At 44.6% G+C, this 16,564-nt stretch overlaps 1 protein-coding gene across 11 annotated transcripts in view; it reads right to left on the bottom strand.

Annotated features, from left to right (window-relative positions):
* Nucleotides 1-16,564, bottom strand: part of LOC105483316 (ataxin 7) — a 150,526-nt gene that overhangs the window by 85,900 nt on the left and 48,062 nt on the right. For 8 of the 11 annotated variants that reach the window (XM_071092037.1, XM_071092029.1, XM_071092030.1 and 5 more), the window contains 2 exons: nt 15,019-15,333; nt 14,717-14,785 (listed from right to left, as the gene is read on the bottom strand). In XM_071092037.1, the coding sequence (XP_070948138.1) occupies nt 14,717-14,785; nt 15,019-15,322 (373 nt within the window). In that variant the 5' untranslated portion in view covers nt 15,323-15,333. Of the gene's footprint in view, nt 1-14,716; nt 14,786-15,018; nt 15,334-15,740; nt 15,821-16,564 lie in introns of those variants that run through there. The other 3 variants (XM_071092032.1, XM_071092038.1, XM_071092034.1) reach the window with 2 other exon arrangements.

Genomic DNA, 16,564 nt, shown 5'->3' with positions numbered 1-16,564 from the left:
CTTTCTACCAGGTATTGTCTAAGATGCTTAATTTTTTAAGTTATCAATTACTTTTCAAAAATACCTTGGCACTCAAACAAAATGGGTATGCAACCACATAGCTATAAGGATTTGTCATGTGTTCGTAATTCTTGATTGCCATCTATCTAAATCCTATATATAAGTAGCTGTTTTTTTGTTTGTTTTTGAGAAAGGGTATCGCTCTGCCACACAGGCTGGAATGCAGTGGCATGAAGACAGCTCAATGCAGCCTCAACCTCCTGGCTCAAGTGATTCTCCCACAACAGCCTCCCAAAATGCTAGGATTATAGGCGTGAGCCACTGCGCTCAGCCTTAAGTAGCTATTTTTACTTCAGACTTACTGGTGAAGAAAAAAAGAGGATCTTTGTGAAATTTCTACAAAGACTACCCAGCACTAATGAATAAAAAAATTAATTGTTGTATTTGTTACCCTAGTGTAACTACCACTACAATGAGAAGAATATGAGTCATGAATAGATTATAAACTCACATAACACAGATTATTTTCAGCAACAGCCACCAGCTTTTAAGAAAACATCTACCAAACAACAAGATCTTTTGAAGAAATAGCCATCGCAGCTGCCAGTTAACAATAAAAAGCTCACCAGACATGGGGCTAAGATAAGAGGAACAGAAAGTGTAGCATATAAAATCTACAGCAGACACCGAGTCTGTCTCCAGTACAGTAGTTCATCAGAGTGGAGAGAAAAAGGCCTAGAAACAGGAATAAAGGGAAGGGAGAAAATAAATATCCTATTCAGAGGCTGAAAAAAAGCACAGAGTTTATCTTGGGAAAGAAAACCCTGGTAATGTAACAGAGGGATTCAAGCACACTGTCATTTATTTGTATATACCAAGCAGCTATTCCAAAACCATTTCTCTCTTCACACCATATTGTTATTCAACCAAAAAAGGGTACCAGGACATTGGAACCAAAGACAAACCAAAGACGAACCACACTCTATCACACTCTATAACCAACAGGGGAGTGTTACTGTAGTGAATGTTGTCTCCCTCCTTCAACAAGAATTATTATTAGTGGGTGGTCTATACTGTTTCCCCCTCCAGGCCAATTGTGCAAATTAACCAAGATCTATGTAAACACTTGTCATGATAATTCCTTCTACCTGGCATTTATACCCCAAATCTAACAGTAACAGCACCTTTCAGCAAGAGTGATGGCTTGGTTTATGTTGACACTAGACAGCAATGGGTATCTTTTGATAATGGCTATAAAGCAATATAGAGAGTGATGTGGAAGACTCAAGAAGGTGACTCCTACCAGAAATACATTTGTCCCAGCAATCCCATTACTGGGTATATACCCAAAGGATTATAAATCACCCTCCCATAAAGGCACATGCACATGTATGTTTACTGCAACACTATTTACAGTAGCAAAGACTCGGAACCAACCCAAACGCCCATGAATGATAGACTGCATAAAGAAAATGCGGCACATATACACCATGGAATACTATGCAGCCATAAAAAGAACGAGTTCACGTCCTTTGCAGGGACGTGGATGAAGCTGGAAGCCATCATTCTCAGCAAACACACACAGGAAAAGAAAACCAAATATTGCATGTTCTCACTCATAAGTAGGAGCTGAACAATGAGAACACACGGACACAGGCAGGGGAACATCACACACTAGAGCCTGTTGGGCATTGGGGGGCAAGGGGAGGCAGAGCATTAGGACAAATTTTAAAAAAAGGTGACACTTAACCTAAGTCTAGCCAATTGAGAAGAAACCATCAGCGAAGAGGTGTGGGGCAGCAGGAGAAGCAATAGCCCAGTCAGTGGGAAGAGCATATGCAAGGACTGAGAAGTGGGAAAAAGCCCAAGTGGAGCCTGTGGGCAACACTAAAGGATTTGGATTTTCAGTGGGCTACAAGGCCTTGTGTGATCTGCCTGCCCAACTCACTCATAATCCTTCAGCATCTGACCTTTTCCACTGCACTCTCTCCACGATGGCCTCTCCAGCCACTCCACCCGCTGTTGTTCTTCAAAACACCAGGTCTTCTCCAACCAGAGACTTCAGATTTGCTGTTCCTTCTGTGTGAAAGCTCATCCACAATATGCACGTGACTGAAGCTCTCACATCCTACAAGTCGTGACTCCTTCTCATGACTTGTAGGTGAGAATATCCCTTCTCACCCCATTTTAAATAGTGTTTCCCATACTTTATCTTTTTCCAAAACACTCATTACCACCTGCCATATACTTTTAACTCATTGTTTTTGTTGCTTGTCTCCTCCACTAAAATAAACCTTTAGAGGGCAGTTCTGTTTGCTGCTGTTTTTCTGAAAATGAGAATAATACCTAGCACAAAGTAGATGCTCAATAAATATATGTTGTATGAATGAACAAAGGCAAGCAAATAGAAACCACTAAAAGGTTTTACCAGGGGAGAAACAATTCATTTTGATTCATTTGACTGTATAAGTACATTTCAAAATTCCACTTCCTCCATTTACCATTACCTAGAAACTTGGGGATTTCACATTAAGGAGGTGGCTACATGCCCAACTGGCCCTTAACTTTAGCTACCACCAATTCATTTCTACAATGCTACCATGGTGATCTTTCAAACACATCTACTCCCATCTCCTGCCCTCCACTACCTACCTGCCAAGGCTGCAACAGGTTTCAGGCTCCCACACAGTGATGCCCCAGCCTCACAAGCTGCTTCCACACTGGACTGGCTAACTGTCCAATTCTCCCCCTTCACCTCTTCCAGGAAGCCTTCCTCTCCTGACCTCTACTTCTTCACCCCAGTGCTCTGACAGGATTCCACCTCAAGTTGCTGACATTTCTGATTTTCTGGGCACACACTCCCACCATCCAGGCCTTGCTAGGGGGTTTAGATTTTCTTCTAAGGATGCTGGGAAGCCTCTGAAGCAGCAGTCCCCAATCTTCATGACACCAGAGACCATTTTCATGGAAGACAATTTTTCCACTGACCAGGGTTAGGTGGGGACCGGGGGAACCTCAGATCATCAGGCATTAAATTCTCAAAAGCAGCATGCAACCTAGATCCCATGCACGGACAGTTCACAACAGAGTTTGTGCTCCTATGAGAATCTAATGCCACTGATCTGACAGGAGGTTGAGCTCAGGCAGTAATGCTCAGCGCCCCATCCCCACTTACCTCCTGCTGTGTGGCCTGGTTCCTAACAAGCCATATGCCAGTACTGATCTACAGCCGAGGAGCTGGGGATCCCTACTACGAGGGATGATGCATAAATGTTTGTTTTAACTTGGCTGTATCCCCGTATCCTTGCCCGGATACTTAAAAAGGAAGACGAAACTCTTCCTCTTACTCTCAACAGATGATCTCCCAACTTCCCTCTTCCTTCACAGAAATGATGAGAATGAACTAAACATATTATTCCACAATTCTACATCCCTACCTGCAACTGAATCCACATGCTTTTCCTCTCACGAGAATGGGATAAAGTCTCTGATTCCATCCAAAACCAGCCTGTCCATGTGGACTCTGAGTTGCATCTCCTTTTTCCAACTCAAGGTACTATACTTGTGATTATCAATTTTTTTCACATGACCAATTATCCCTTACTCTTGGATCATTCCCAGTTGCAGACAAACATTCCCTAATACTATCCAAATAAAATAAAACAAACCTCCTCATCATTCCCTTAGCTCCTTTACCCCGTGTCTTCATCCTGCTACTGCCTCATTTCTCCAATTGCCTTTCAAAGCAAAACCCTTTAAAAAGCTGTCCATACTTGCCCTCTCCATTTCTTCAGCTCGGACTATCACTTCCCTATACAATGAGGGATCTGCCTCCCCAACTCTCCAGATTAAGGTCATTAATGAACTTCATACTATCAAAGCCAGAGATCGATTCTCTGGCCTGACTTTACTTCACAGCAGCATGTAACACAGACCATCACTCCTCACTTAAAGCATGTTCTTCTCTCCTCCCAGATTCACCACCACCATACTTATCTGGTTTCCCTACTGCCTCACTGGAGAGTCCTCCCCACCCACTCACCACCTCACTGTGGAGGGACCCAAGGCTCAGCCCTTGGCCCTAATGGATTCTTTATTGACACTCCTATCTTAGGAAACAAACCTAGGTCCCACGACTTTCCATGTCCTCTGTATGTTGAGGATATAGACTGACCCAGTCTCCACCCCAGGCTGCTCCACCATGCTCCAGATTGTGTATTCAATTGCTGACACCACAGCTGCACATGAATGCCCACTAAGTACATCAAATAGTGTAGCCAAAATCAGAGCTGCTGACCCTGAGTCTCCCACACTCTCCAGCATTCCTCAGCTCATTAAGTGGTACCATTCAGTTGCTCAAGCCCCAAATCCCAATTCTTATCTTTCTCCCTCACCCACATCCAATTTTTCATCAAATCATGTAAACTCCACCTCCAAGCATATCCTGAACACGATAACCTCTCTGCATTACCACTGCCATTAGCAAAGTCTAAGTCACTATCACCTCTAACCTGGTCAGCCAGTGTCTCCACATATTTGCCAATGACCTTAACACGAATTAGATAACTCCCCTGCTGAAGCTACCCCTAACCACCAACCATCCTCCCAAGTTTCATTACACTTAAATACAAATTCCTTTCCTTGGCCTCTGCTATCTAACCTTGTCAGCATTATTTCCCTACATTCTTCCCCCTTCCCTTCTCAGAGTGCCCCTTCCACAAGATCTGATGGCTGCTTCTTTCTTTTTTACGTTTTGAGACAGGGTCTTGCTCTGTTGCCCAGGCTGGAGTCCAGTGTGTGCAATCACAGCTCACTGAAGCCTCGACCTGCTGGGCACAAGTGATCCTCCCACTTCAGCCTCCTAAGTAGCTGGGACTACCGGTCACCATACCCAGCTAATTTTTTTGTAGAGATGGGGTCTCACTATGTTGCCAGGCTGGTCTTGAACTCCTGAGCTCAAGTGATCCTCCCGACTCAGCCTCCCAAAATGCTGGGATTACAGGTGTGAGCCACCATGCCCGGCCTGTGGCTGATTCTTTCTCAGCATTCTGGTCTCAGCTCAAATGTTAAATGCTTAGAAAAGTCTTCCTTGATCAGGTTAGTTAGAATCCCCCAACCCCAACTCATTAGCCTACTTCGACTTCACAGCATTCAATAGTCCTTGGAAATATTTGTGTATTTACTGTCTCATTTCCCTAGAGGGCAGGGGCTCCATCTGATTTGTGTCACTCTATCCCTAACACCCATGAGAAAACCTGGCACTTAAATATCTGCTGACCAAGTGCCTGACTTGGGAGTTAGGACTGTGCTTTTTCACCTTTTGTGGAGTTGTATCCTCAGACTCTATCTACACTAGGATGAGTCCCAGAGAACATGAAACTTGCCAACCTGGTCAGAAAGTGAAATGACCAGGTTGTCAAGTTTCAGTTTTGCTTACCAGTAAGTGCCCAAAGTAGTTACATGGGTGTCCTTGATCGAGTGTGATTTGCCCTAAGTCCAAATCCTGTAACTGAAAATACAAAATTGGCCCAGACTGGGATTACACAGAATGATGGCTTCTGTGTTCCATACTTCTATTATTAGTAAAATCTTTACAGTGAGCATATATTAACTTCTATAATGATAATTTTTTCCATTAAAACTAGTCTTTCTATATAGTTTCCAAAAAGAACAAGGTAATTTAAATGAAGAACTGCTAAGTTAAAGTGGAAATTTCCAAGAATTGAAAAGGCAATTTTCTAAATTCCCTCTACAGGCAGAAAACCCCCACGACTATCACCACACATTAAAAAAATCATGTAAGTAGTATCCTCATTTATCTTTCTGATCCACTTCCCACCTTCACGATGACTTTATTCTGCTGCCTGTAATTTACCGTTTTTGCCCAGAAAAAAGGGGGTTTGAAAAACATTACAAGCAGCAGCATAAAGCAGCACAAACTACAGGTTTCCACAAGATGAGCAAGTACAACTCTGCACAAGCAGGAAAAAGTAAATACCCACATCGTGCTCCTCTCTGCAAGTCAAGGAGGTGGCTAAAGGAGGAACTAAGAAATGTCACCTCCCACTTCCCATTTTTGCTAGTCCAAGAAGGCATGAAACTGCGGTTTGGGTGTGATGGCTCATGCCTATAATTCCAATACTCTGGGCGGTTGAGGTGGAAGGATTTCTTGAGCTCCAGAGTTTGAGACCAGCCTGGGCAACATGGTGAAACCTCGTCTCTACGAACAAAATACAAAAATTAGCCGGGCATGGTAGTGTGCCCCTGTGGCCCCAGCTACTCAGGAGGCTGAGATGGGAGGATTGCTGGAGACCAGGAAGTGAAGTCAAGGCTGCAGTGAGCCGTGGATCATGCCACTGCACTGTAGCCTGGGTGATACAGCAAGACTCTGTCTCAAAAGAATAAAAAAGAAAAAAGAAAAAAAGAAAAAAACTGTGGTTCATTTCCTACACTCTGTCATCCTGAGCATGCCAGAGTTTCCTCTCACTACCTACACCTTGCCTGCTAAAGAAAAACTGGCATCTCACTTTCTGCTGCTCCTTCGACAGTCCTGGCTGATGACTTGATTAGAGAGGCATGCCTGTGACATTGTGCTTTCATTACTGATAACCTGCATTATATCATTCAATTCTCCCAACCCCTATTAGTTACTACTATTATTCTCATTTCATTCCTGAGTCAAGCGAGGTTCAGTAAAGCTATGTAGTTTCCTTCAAATTGCTTACCTACTAGAGCTTAGATTTGAGCCCAGGCTTAATTCTAGAACTGGAGTTCCCAGAATTGCCTCTGTGTAAAGCTGACTTCTGCAAACTTGCCATATGGAACCCCTTTTCTGCATAACACCAACTAAGAGCACACAGAAACAGGGTTCCCTGGAACACACTCTTGGAAAAAATGATTTAAAGCTATGGTACTCAAACACCGAAATAGATACTCTTCTCTGAGAAGACCATAATGAAATGAAAAAAATAATGACACTGTAACATGTCTTTCCTAAAGTGAAACTTTTTCATAATTAAAGGACTGTCCTTTATTTCAAAACAATGTTCTCATACTTTTTTGAGGTAAGTACATATAAATTGCCAGCAACCATATGTCTAGAGTCCCCAAATTATTTCTGAAACTTTCTTGTTTGAAATATAAAGCCTGGGGACCACTGGTTAAAAGCATTACCTTTTTTTCTGTTGCATGACTGGAGTTCAGGATTATGGAAAACATCTGTATAACCTGGGAGGGAAATAGTTTCTGTTTTAACATTGTGAATCTAACTGATAATGAACTAGTGCTTTCTTTTTCCTTGCCATACGCTTACATATAAGAGAAAAAAACATTTCATGCTATCGGGTCTTTAATACAAAGAAGAACAAGAACACTTAATCTAGTTTTACGTTATGAGTGGCTGAAATGCAAAAATCGTTCTCCTTCTTCTGCTCATTTATTATAATCCCTGCTGTACAAGATGAATATAAGTGTAACCCTCTGCCTTTTTCTCAAAAGTACAGTAACTCCAACTGCTAAGTCTACTAACAGGCTTCTTTTCTCCTTAGAATTTCAATCAAAAAAATACTTTAATAATCAGAGGGGCACATTTATTAGAAATACTGCCACAAAAACTTTGAACATCAATGTGATTAAAAGCAATCTTGCACTGAAATGGTATTTAAATAGTGAAATTTCACTTCTCCCTTTCTAAAGGATTTTTTTTTTAATGGCACAAATCCCAGATGATTGTGTTTGCTATCTGCTGCAACCTTAGCTTTCATTTAATCTTTTTTAAAAAAGCCAATTACTTCTAATGCAAACTGCAGATACTTCCCCTCCCCCTCAAAGAAAAAAATTTATAAAAGAACAACTAAATACAACACACTGACTGTTGTAAGGCACAGCAAGGAAAAGGCTCTGATATTTTCACTTAAAAAATGGTTTTTGGTAAAGGTCAGTATTTCCAGAGAAGGATAAGAAAAACAAAGGTTAGGGTGACCTGCTCAAGCTCATGAAAAGCCATGTACCTTCTGGAAAGGGCTCGGAACAGCAGACTGGTTAAGCATGTGAGCTGTGGAGTAGTTAGACAGATCTGGGTTACAGGGCCTCTTACATGCTTTGTGATCTTAGCGAGCTACCTCACTTTTCTGAGCCGTAGTTTCCTCATCTGTAAAATGGAGATAATGGTGATACCTAGATCATAGGATTGTGATTCATAAATACCTCATATTTCCCTCCTGAGATTAGAGTTTACAAGAACCAAGCACAACTGTAAATTGGATACAGCTTGGGAACCCCATCCTACTGTGCACATGGAAACATGTGCATGGTCTCCATGAACCATGAAACGTTAAGGGTTCAGAAATTCAGCACGGATTGTGCCAGGTGTTACTTTCCAGTAAGCACAAAACTGTAAAGATACGGGCCTAAAGAACACTGTCTGCCTTCTTAATCAAAATGCAGATTTGTTTCCCAGTGAATTTTTACTATAATTCCTAAGACCTATAACAAGGCTTCAGCTTCTCTAAACCAGCTCAGGGGCAGCAATTCTGGAGAATTTGAATGGAAATTCCATGAAAGTTCTGGACTCTTTCTCCTGAATATTTACGTACCATGAGGGGCTTAATAGAACTCAGGCAACATTCTCATGGTCCATGGCTATTGAAAGCTGAGGCAATAACAGCTCTATTCGTGCTCTGTATGTGAACTGCTCCCAATCAGGTGTATGCCATAAAAAAGTGACAGTGAATGATAAAAGTGGACAAAGACAGCAACCTTCTTATGTGAAACCATTTCTTCTCTCCATTATTTCCTTCTAACTCAACATGTTTCTTTACTATTGAATGAACTCTTGGTTTAAGACTAATGGATTTTATTATTTTGAAGATTCTCCCCTTCAAAATAGACAGTTCAAGAATAATAAGATCACATTCTGCAATTCTGCAGATTGGGTTTCCTTTTATCAACCAAGGAACTCAGAATAGTGGTCAGCAAACTTTTCCTGTAAAGAACCAAACAGTAAATGTTTTGGGCTTGGTGGGTCATATGGTCTTTGCTGTGTGTAGTCAACTCTGCTGTTCACTGTATGCAGCAAGCAGCCACAGACAAGTAAATGAACGCCCGTGGCTACGTTTCAATCCATTTAGTTATGGACACTGACAGTGAAGTCTCATATAATTTTCACATGTCATGCAATCTTTTGAGTTTTTACTTCAACCAACGCAATGCAAAAACCAGGCAGGCAAGATTTGGCCCACGCGCCGCAATTGGGGAAAAGTCCCTGCTACAGGAGGGTCTTTATGGGTCTCTGGGGGCTCCGGCAACTATGGGTTAATGAAGAGCTTACAGGTAAGGAGTCATGTGCAGGAGCTGTCAGCAAGGACGCTGCCCACTGTCACAGCAACGCTGACTCTCATCTATGGAGGTGTTTCTTAAGTGTGGGTGACCTGCAACCAAATCATCTGACTGCACCTTACATGCAAGCACCAGGTGATGCTGAGGCAGGGCACTTGGATTTTACCGATTCCTGTCTGAGGCTTGGTTTATATCTACACGTAAGAGATAACCATACTGCAAGTACTGCCATCTGCAGAACCTTTACACACCCACAGAGAGGATCAGAAATGGTAGCCTGACTTGCCTCAAAAAAAGGTGCAGAACACAAAAAGCCTCCATTTTGCAGGAAGTAAGTTGAAGTCCATGTGAGCAGAAAAACAAAACCAGAAGAAATGATATGCTTCAAAATAATTCACTTTGGGGAATAAGGCAGAGGTGAAGCAAGATTGGGTCATGACTCATTTGTTGAAACTGTGTGATGGATACAAGAAGGATCATTAAAATATTTTCTCTACTTTGTATGTTTCAAATTGTCCATAAGAAACAGTTGAGGAGAAAAGCAGACAAAAGAAACCCTAGAGAAAAATAGAAATGCTCTCTATTTCAGGGAGAGGAAATTATACCTACAATGTGCCTTTAACAGTAAAATACTTCACAAACACCTATTTGTTTTCCATTAATTAACCATGAACCATTTTTTTCCCCTAGGAAAGAAAAAAGGTGGTACTGTGTTGACTCAGTCTGTGTTTACTGAGGCTATCCAACTCCCTAGCAAGCTTGTTTTGGGTTTTTTTTTTTTTTTGAACTCTAGTTGTCTATAGGTGCTAACCACACAGTTTTCCATCTTGCCCCAGGCTCAATCACCGTCAGGTTAATTATTGAGAAGGAAATCACCCATCATCAAGTATAGACATCACACTGGGTTGCCATTCTACTTCTTTGCCTAAATATCAGAGATAAGAGAGGTGATGTCCTGTCTGCACCCTTCATGGAAAGTGTAAATGGAGCATTATATTAAGGACAGAGAAACAAAAAGTGCTGAAAGCTTCTGGCCTCCCCCAGAGCCATACAGCAACACCCCCTAAACACACAAGCACACAGAATACTATCTTTTTTGCAGTCACAATACAATGAAAAATTGGTCATTTGAACCACACACTAGAGTGACTCAATTCAATCTTCCTAGTAACTCTACTCATTCACTTTTGGGGCAAATATTTACAAGCACAATGGTGTGCAAGAGCTGAATATGCCTTCATCAACAACACCCCTGCCCTCAGGGAACTTACTCTCTAAACAATGAGCCATCACACAATGCAGTGCAGAAAGAAAAAGTAGAGTACTTCGATACCATACAACAATTAGCCTTAGAGAAGTTATGGACGGCTTCCCAAAGATGTCATCTTTTTCCAATTCCATTACTGACTCCTACAATGACATCATACAGGTTTTAAAATCTGCTGTGAAACTAAGGCATTTAAAGTTTTTATTTTTTAAGGGTCTCTAAATTTTCAGGCACTAATATAGAAATCCTAATCAGTTATTAGTACCAATTAATTCAATCTAAACACAATTTTGTTAAGTTTCACAAATCCAAAATTTGTGGAAGTCCAGAATTTCACAAATCACCTTGGGGAAAAAAACAGTAATTTGTCTTTTGAGTTTAATCATTTCAAAAACGTCAACCAGGCGCAGTGGCTCATACCTGTCATCCCAACACCTTGGGAGGCTGAGGTGGGTGGATCACCTCAGGTCAGGAGTTCAAGACCAGCCTGGCCAACATGGTGAAACCCCGTCTCTACTAAAAAGACAAAAATTAGCCAGGCATGGTGGCAGGTGCCGCCTGTAATCCCAGCTACTTGGGAGGCTGAGGTAGGAGAATCGCTTGAATCCTGGAGGTGGAAGTTGCAGTGAGCCGAGATCGTGCCCATGACATTGCACTCCAACCCGGGTGACACAGCGAGACTCCGTCTCAACAACAACAACAAAAAGTCAAAATGTATTACCAATTTCTTCCCACCAAAATTAATCATGCTAACTACTAATACTACAAATTATAGAACAAGAATAAGGCAATACAAATACAAGAATGCAAACGAAACTAGGTTGACCTCTGAACGATAACCAAATTTTGTCTTAATATTTGCCTACTTGTGCTAAATGGCAGAAGAGGGATGATACACTACCTAAACCATAAATAATTTCCCTCCATCTAAATCAAGACTTCCAACTTTCTGCCACAATATTAACCCTTGGGTAGTCTTGCCTTGGGTGGGTTTCCTACCAAAACCACAAATAATTTCCCTCTATCTAAATCAAGAGTTCCAAACTTCTGCCACAGCATTAACCCTTGGGTAGTCTTGCCTGATAGGAGTTGGTCAAAGTAAGTTACAAGAAGAAGTGAAAAGAAAAAACAGGCAGAGTGCCTGGCTTAGCAGTTTTGAATTTTAGGGGTGGGGACATATAAATGATCCTTTTGAGAATCCAAGAGAAGCTGTGAACACCTACCCTAGAAAACTGACACATTATTTTGCATACAATTTCAGCGGAACTACAATCCCCTGAAGCCTTTTCAAAGGTCAAAGATTAAAAAACCCCATACCTAGAAATATAGAACTAAGAAGTCAGGCCTAAGGTTATCAGCAGTCGGAAGAGTTAAAAGGAATTAGTGTGTACTGAGTCATTCACATGTTATCTAATTTAATTTCAACTCCTACAATAACCTTGGGAAGTTGGTATTATTATCTTCCAAAGAGGGAAAGTATATTCGGAAAGATGAAACAACTAATGCAAGGTTAAGCAGCTTTCTCTCACACCCAGGCTTTATAACCCCTAGGTCCAAAATTGCAAATTGGAGAATTCAAGTCAAGTGCATATTCCTAGAGATCTTTCAAGATGAGGAGTTTCTGGTGAGGGTGGTGGCTCATGCCTGTAATCCCAGCTCTTTGGGGAGGCCGAGGCGGGAGGATCACCTGAGGTCAGGAGCTCGAGACCAGACAGAGGAATCAGTATGGATTTAACTTCAAAACATCTTTTCTTAGTAGCAGATTTTATCCAGACAATGAATAATGGTCTAGTAAGTTTTGATAATATTAAATGTATTTTCATTTCTGAAGCAGCCTATAACGGTCTGTTACGAGAACATAAAGGTCCACTGAGTGAGTGCCGGACATCCTCAAACTCGGATTTTAAAATATCCCCAGAAAATCCACAAAGTCACAAACAAATGAAGAACTGACTGAATTTAAAACTTCAGTCTCGACTCAGGCATAAGTTCCAAGTGGCCTGGTAGCTACAGTATCCTCTAAATGGTTACAGCAGCTTTAAAAGGGGGAGGAGGGGAACCCTTAAAAAAACACTAATAAGTGCCGGGCACGGTGACTCACACCTGTAATCCCAGCACTTTGGGAGGCCGAGGCAGGCGGATCACGAGATCAGGAGATCAAGACCATCCTGGTCAACACGGTGAAACCCCGTCTCTACTAAAACACAAAAAATTAGCTGGGCGTGGTGGCCTGCTGCCTGTAGTCCCAGCTACTAGGGAGGCCGAAGCAGGAGAATCGCTTGAATCCAGGAGGTGGAGGTTGCACGGAGCCAAGATCACACCACTACACTCCAGCCTGGCGACAGAGCGAGACTCCTTCTCAAAAAAACAAAACAAAACAAAACAAAATAAAAACACTAACAAGATTCATGTCCCTTTTGTGCCTCAAAGCAGGTAGTTTAAGGTCTTAAATCTTCATGGAAAACATGCTGATAAATGTATCCCAACAGAAAATAACACATATAGCAAAAATTAGATACAGTCCCCTTAATTTGGTTGGATCCCTGTCCAGCTCAAGGCACCCAGTGTAACATTAATACACTTAACTCATCCTTTACAGCAGAATTATTGATAATTAGAATCTTGTTTTCCCACAGATTTAGAAAGCTTTTATGGGATATGTATCCACACCCAGAGAATGAAAACTAAGAACAAGAGTGGGTCAGGTCCTCTAAAGCCCTACTCCAACTACTTCCTATGAGTTGCCACCTAGTGATTTTAACTTTTTAAGCCCAGGCAGGCTGCCAATTCAGCACTAAAACCGGACTAGCAACTGATTTTTCCTATTGCAACATCATCAACAAGTCCTGTGCTTTCCCTTGCTTTCCTTTACCCTCAAACAGCAATTCTCATTTTAAAAATCAACTAATTTGTTCTATAATCTGTTCCAATTGGAAGCTCTCATCGGGCTTTCACTGGTCTTACTCTTCCTCCCAGTGCCAAGAGACCAAGAAGTGGCCAATTCAAAAAAACTGAAACAGAGTTAAGTGAAGAAAAAGCAGGTGTGAAAAACAAGAAGGAAATGTGAAGACAGTAAAAAGGGGCAAACTTTGGACTTAAAAATGCTCCAGTTGCCAAAGTTCTACCTATTCTTGGGCCACAGACAAAAATTCTGCCAAAATAAACGGCTACAAGTGAGAAATAAAACTGCATTCGGGGACTATAAACTCAGTATTCCGGGTCCAAATCTCACTCAAAGCCTTGTCCTAAGTCACTGAAAGAATGACTTGAAACTGAACCCAAAGTTCACTGAACTTCAGAAGTCCTTTCTGACCACGGCGTGCCCAGGCCTAATGCAGGTATTAGACAGCAAAAGCTGACTATTGACAGAAAAAGAAAATCTCAAGAAAAAGTCTGACAGTTTCCAGATACCTGGCCTGACTTTCATTTGGAGACATACCTTTAGCTACAGCTATTTCCCTAGTGTATCTTTTTAACAAACAGTTTAAAACTAACAAATAATTAGACCCTGATTTCACTAGCTACGGGCAGTAAAGGCTTGTTTTACCAAATAAAATTCTGGCTTGCTTTCCCCCCGATCTTGGCAGCTCGCAAAAAAATGTGATCGAATTGCACTCCGGGTTATGATGATCTCTTTGTAGCATCCTCAACTTGTGCCTTAAATCCTACAGAAATAAGACTGCATAGATAAAGCAGCATCTTTAAGTTCAAAATTCGTTTCGACTGCCAACAAAAAATGTCCCCAAAGCATTCGTGGAAAGGTTTCAAAGCTGAGAATTCCTTCCTATACTCGTGTTTCTCCATAAGGAGATCAGAAATGCAGAGATCCAGGTTAAACTTCCCGCCGGTTCCCAGCACTCATCACCAATAATGCTGCTCCTGCCTGGCCACAGAAGGATTCCGGATGCTCCTTATTACAGGAGGCACCCAAACCAAACTTTCCAAGCGCTCTGCCCCCTCCCTCCCACCTCTCCTCAGGCAGCATCTTCGTAGGCACGGGGGAGTGGGGGAGTCGGGGAGTCGGTATGGTGGGCTGAAGTTCCCGGCCCCAGTGAAGTGTCAAGGAAACTTCCCAGGGGTTCGTACAAACTCCATCAGGGGGGCTGGACTCACCTTCCCGACAGAGCCCCATGACTTCTCGGTTTTTCCCAAACTCCTTGAAACTTTCGTCCAATTCTGTCCCTAGGAGATACACACACACAGGAGGAGGGGAGAGGCAGGTCAGTGGCCGGGAGTGTGACGCACGCTCACGCACGCACGGGGTAGGTGTGGGCACCTCCGCGTTCCGCAACCCAGCAAACGATAGCATCTCTGCCCCTCGAGGGGGCGGGTCACAGGACGGGGGCGGGGGGAGGGGAGGAGACACGAGGGGGTCGCGAGAGGGTGAAGGGGGGTAGGAGGGCGTGGACACTCACCGTCCTTTCCAGGAAGTTTGGAAGCCTCAACCCACAGATTCCACGACTGTCCCAGCATCACTTCAGGACTGGGTAGAGGCCTGCGCTCCCCGACCGTCGCCATTGCGGCCGCCGAGGTGGAGGCAGCGCCGGGCCCGCAGTCCTCCGGCCGTGGGCGCCGTGGCGGCGGCGGTGGCGGCTGCTGCTGCCGCTGGGGCTGCGGAGGCTGCTGCTGCTGCTGCCGGGCGGCCGCGGCCGCTGCTCCGCCCGCCGCCGCCGCGCGGCGCGGCTCCCCCCTGACGTCATCTGCGGCCCGCTCCGACATTCTTTCCGCTCCTACAATGTAACAAAAAAAAAAGGGGGAAAGAGTCGCGCGGGGGCCGCTTTTTAAGGAGGCGCCGGGGAGTTCCGGCGGCGTGCGCGGCCCGTGGACCGGGTGGGGCACGCTGACAGCGCCCCCCTGGCCGCCCAGCCCCCCAAGCCCGCCTCCTGGAGGCCACCCCCCGCCCCGGGCGCAAAGTCCACGGCGCGGGCTAGCTTTCGCTTTCGACTCTCGCGGCCGCCCGAGGGAGGGGACGGGCAGCAGGCGGCCCGCCACCGCGGCGCTGGGTCCCCTGGTTGCCTCTGCCCAGGGACCTGCCGCGGAGGCCAGCGCCAGAGCGGCCCCGCTCCAGCGCCGCGCCCCACCACGACAGCCCGCGCGGGGAAGCCCGAGCCGCACCCCAGGACCTCCAGTTGCCCACCCTTCGGCCGCTCGCATCCCCGGGCCCGGCCCGGCTGCCCCGCTCCTTCCTTCCGTCCGCGCGTCCGTCCGAGCGGCGGCGCCCGGCCGGCTCCCTTAAGCGGAGGCGCCTCCCGCCGCCTCCTCCCACTTGCCGGTCCCTCCCTCTCAGCTCGCTCCGGCGAAGTTTGCACGTCAAGCCCCCGGACTGGAGCCAGGGCGAAGTCGGAAATGCAGCCACCTATGGAGGAGCCGGCCGGCCGGCCCCCGGGCAGCGCAGGAGAGGCTGGTGCAGGGGGCACTTTGCCCTCAGCTTGCAGGCTGCCGCGCAGTTGTCAAAAGCATGAATGGGAAGCCGCCGCAGAGTGGACGCCGGGCATGCAGGGGACCTTGGGCTGGCGGGGAAGTGCCGCCCAGGTGTCTGCCCAGGTGTCAGGACGAAGTACCGTGTGCACGCCACGCCGCCCACATGTGTGCCCCCGACCCGCAATTGGAAGTCACATTGTGCGCCCGGGGAACTTGAATTCGTCCAGCAAAGAGAGACCATGAGATCAGTATGCGAGGGAATGGAGGAGAGTGAAACAAACCGAGAGGAGCTTTAACCCGTGTACATATTTTAGAAGCACCACCCCAAGTTTCTGGGTTTCCACTGCTCCTGGAAGTGATTCATTCACCCCAAAAATAAAAATCTGATTCATTTTTAACTTGTTAGTCCTTCTCTCTTTATGGTTGTCTTTTCTTGGACAGGACGAGACCCCAGGGAGTAGGAGAATATAAGGAATTCCTACAAAACATGTTTAGAAAATACTGTTTTCGGTCAAATTTTGTTCACTAAATTAAGCATTG

This window comes from Macaca nemestrina, chromosome 2 (assembly GCF_043159975.1).
Source record: "Macaca nemestrina isolate mMacNem1 chromosome 2, mMacNem.hap1, whole genome shotgun sequence".
NCBI classification, from domain to species: domain Eukaryota; kingdom Metazoa; phylum Chordata; class Mammalia; order Primates; family Cercopithecidae; genus Macaca; species Macaca nemestrina.
Note: the sequence above shows the minus strand (reverse complement) of the source record. Positions and strands in the feature narration are given on the sequence as shown.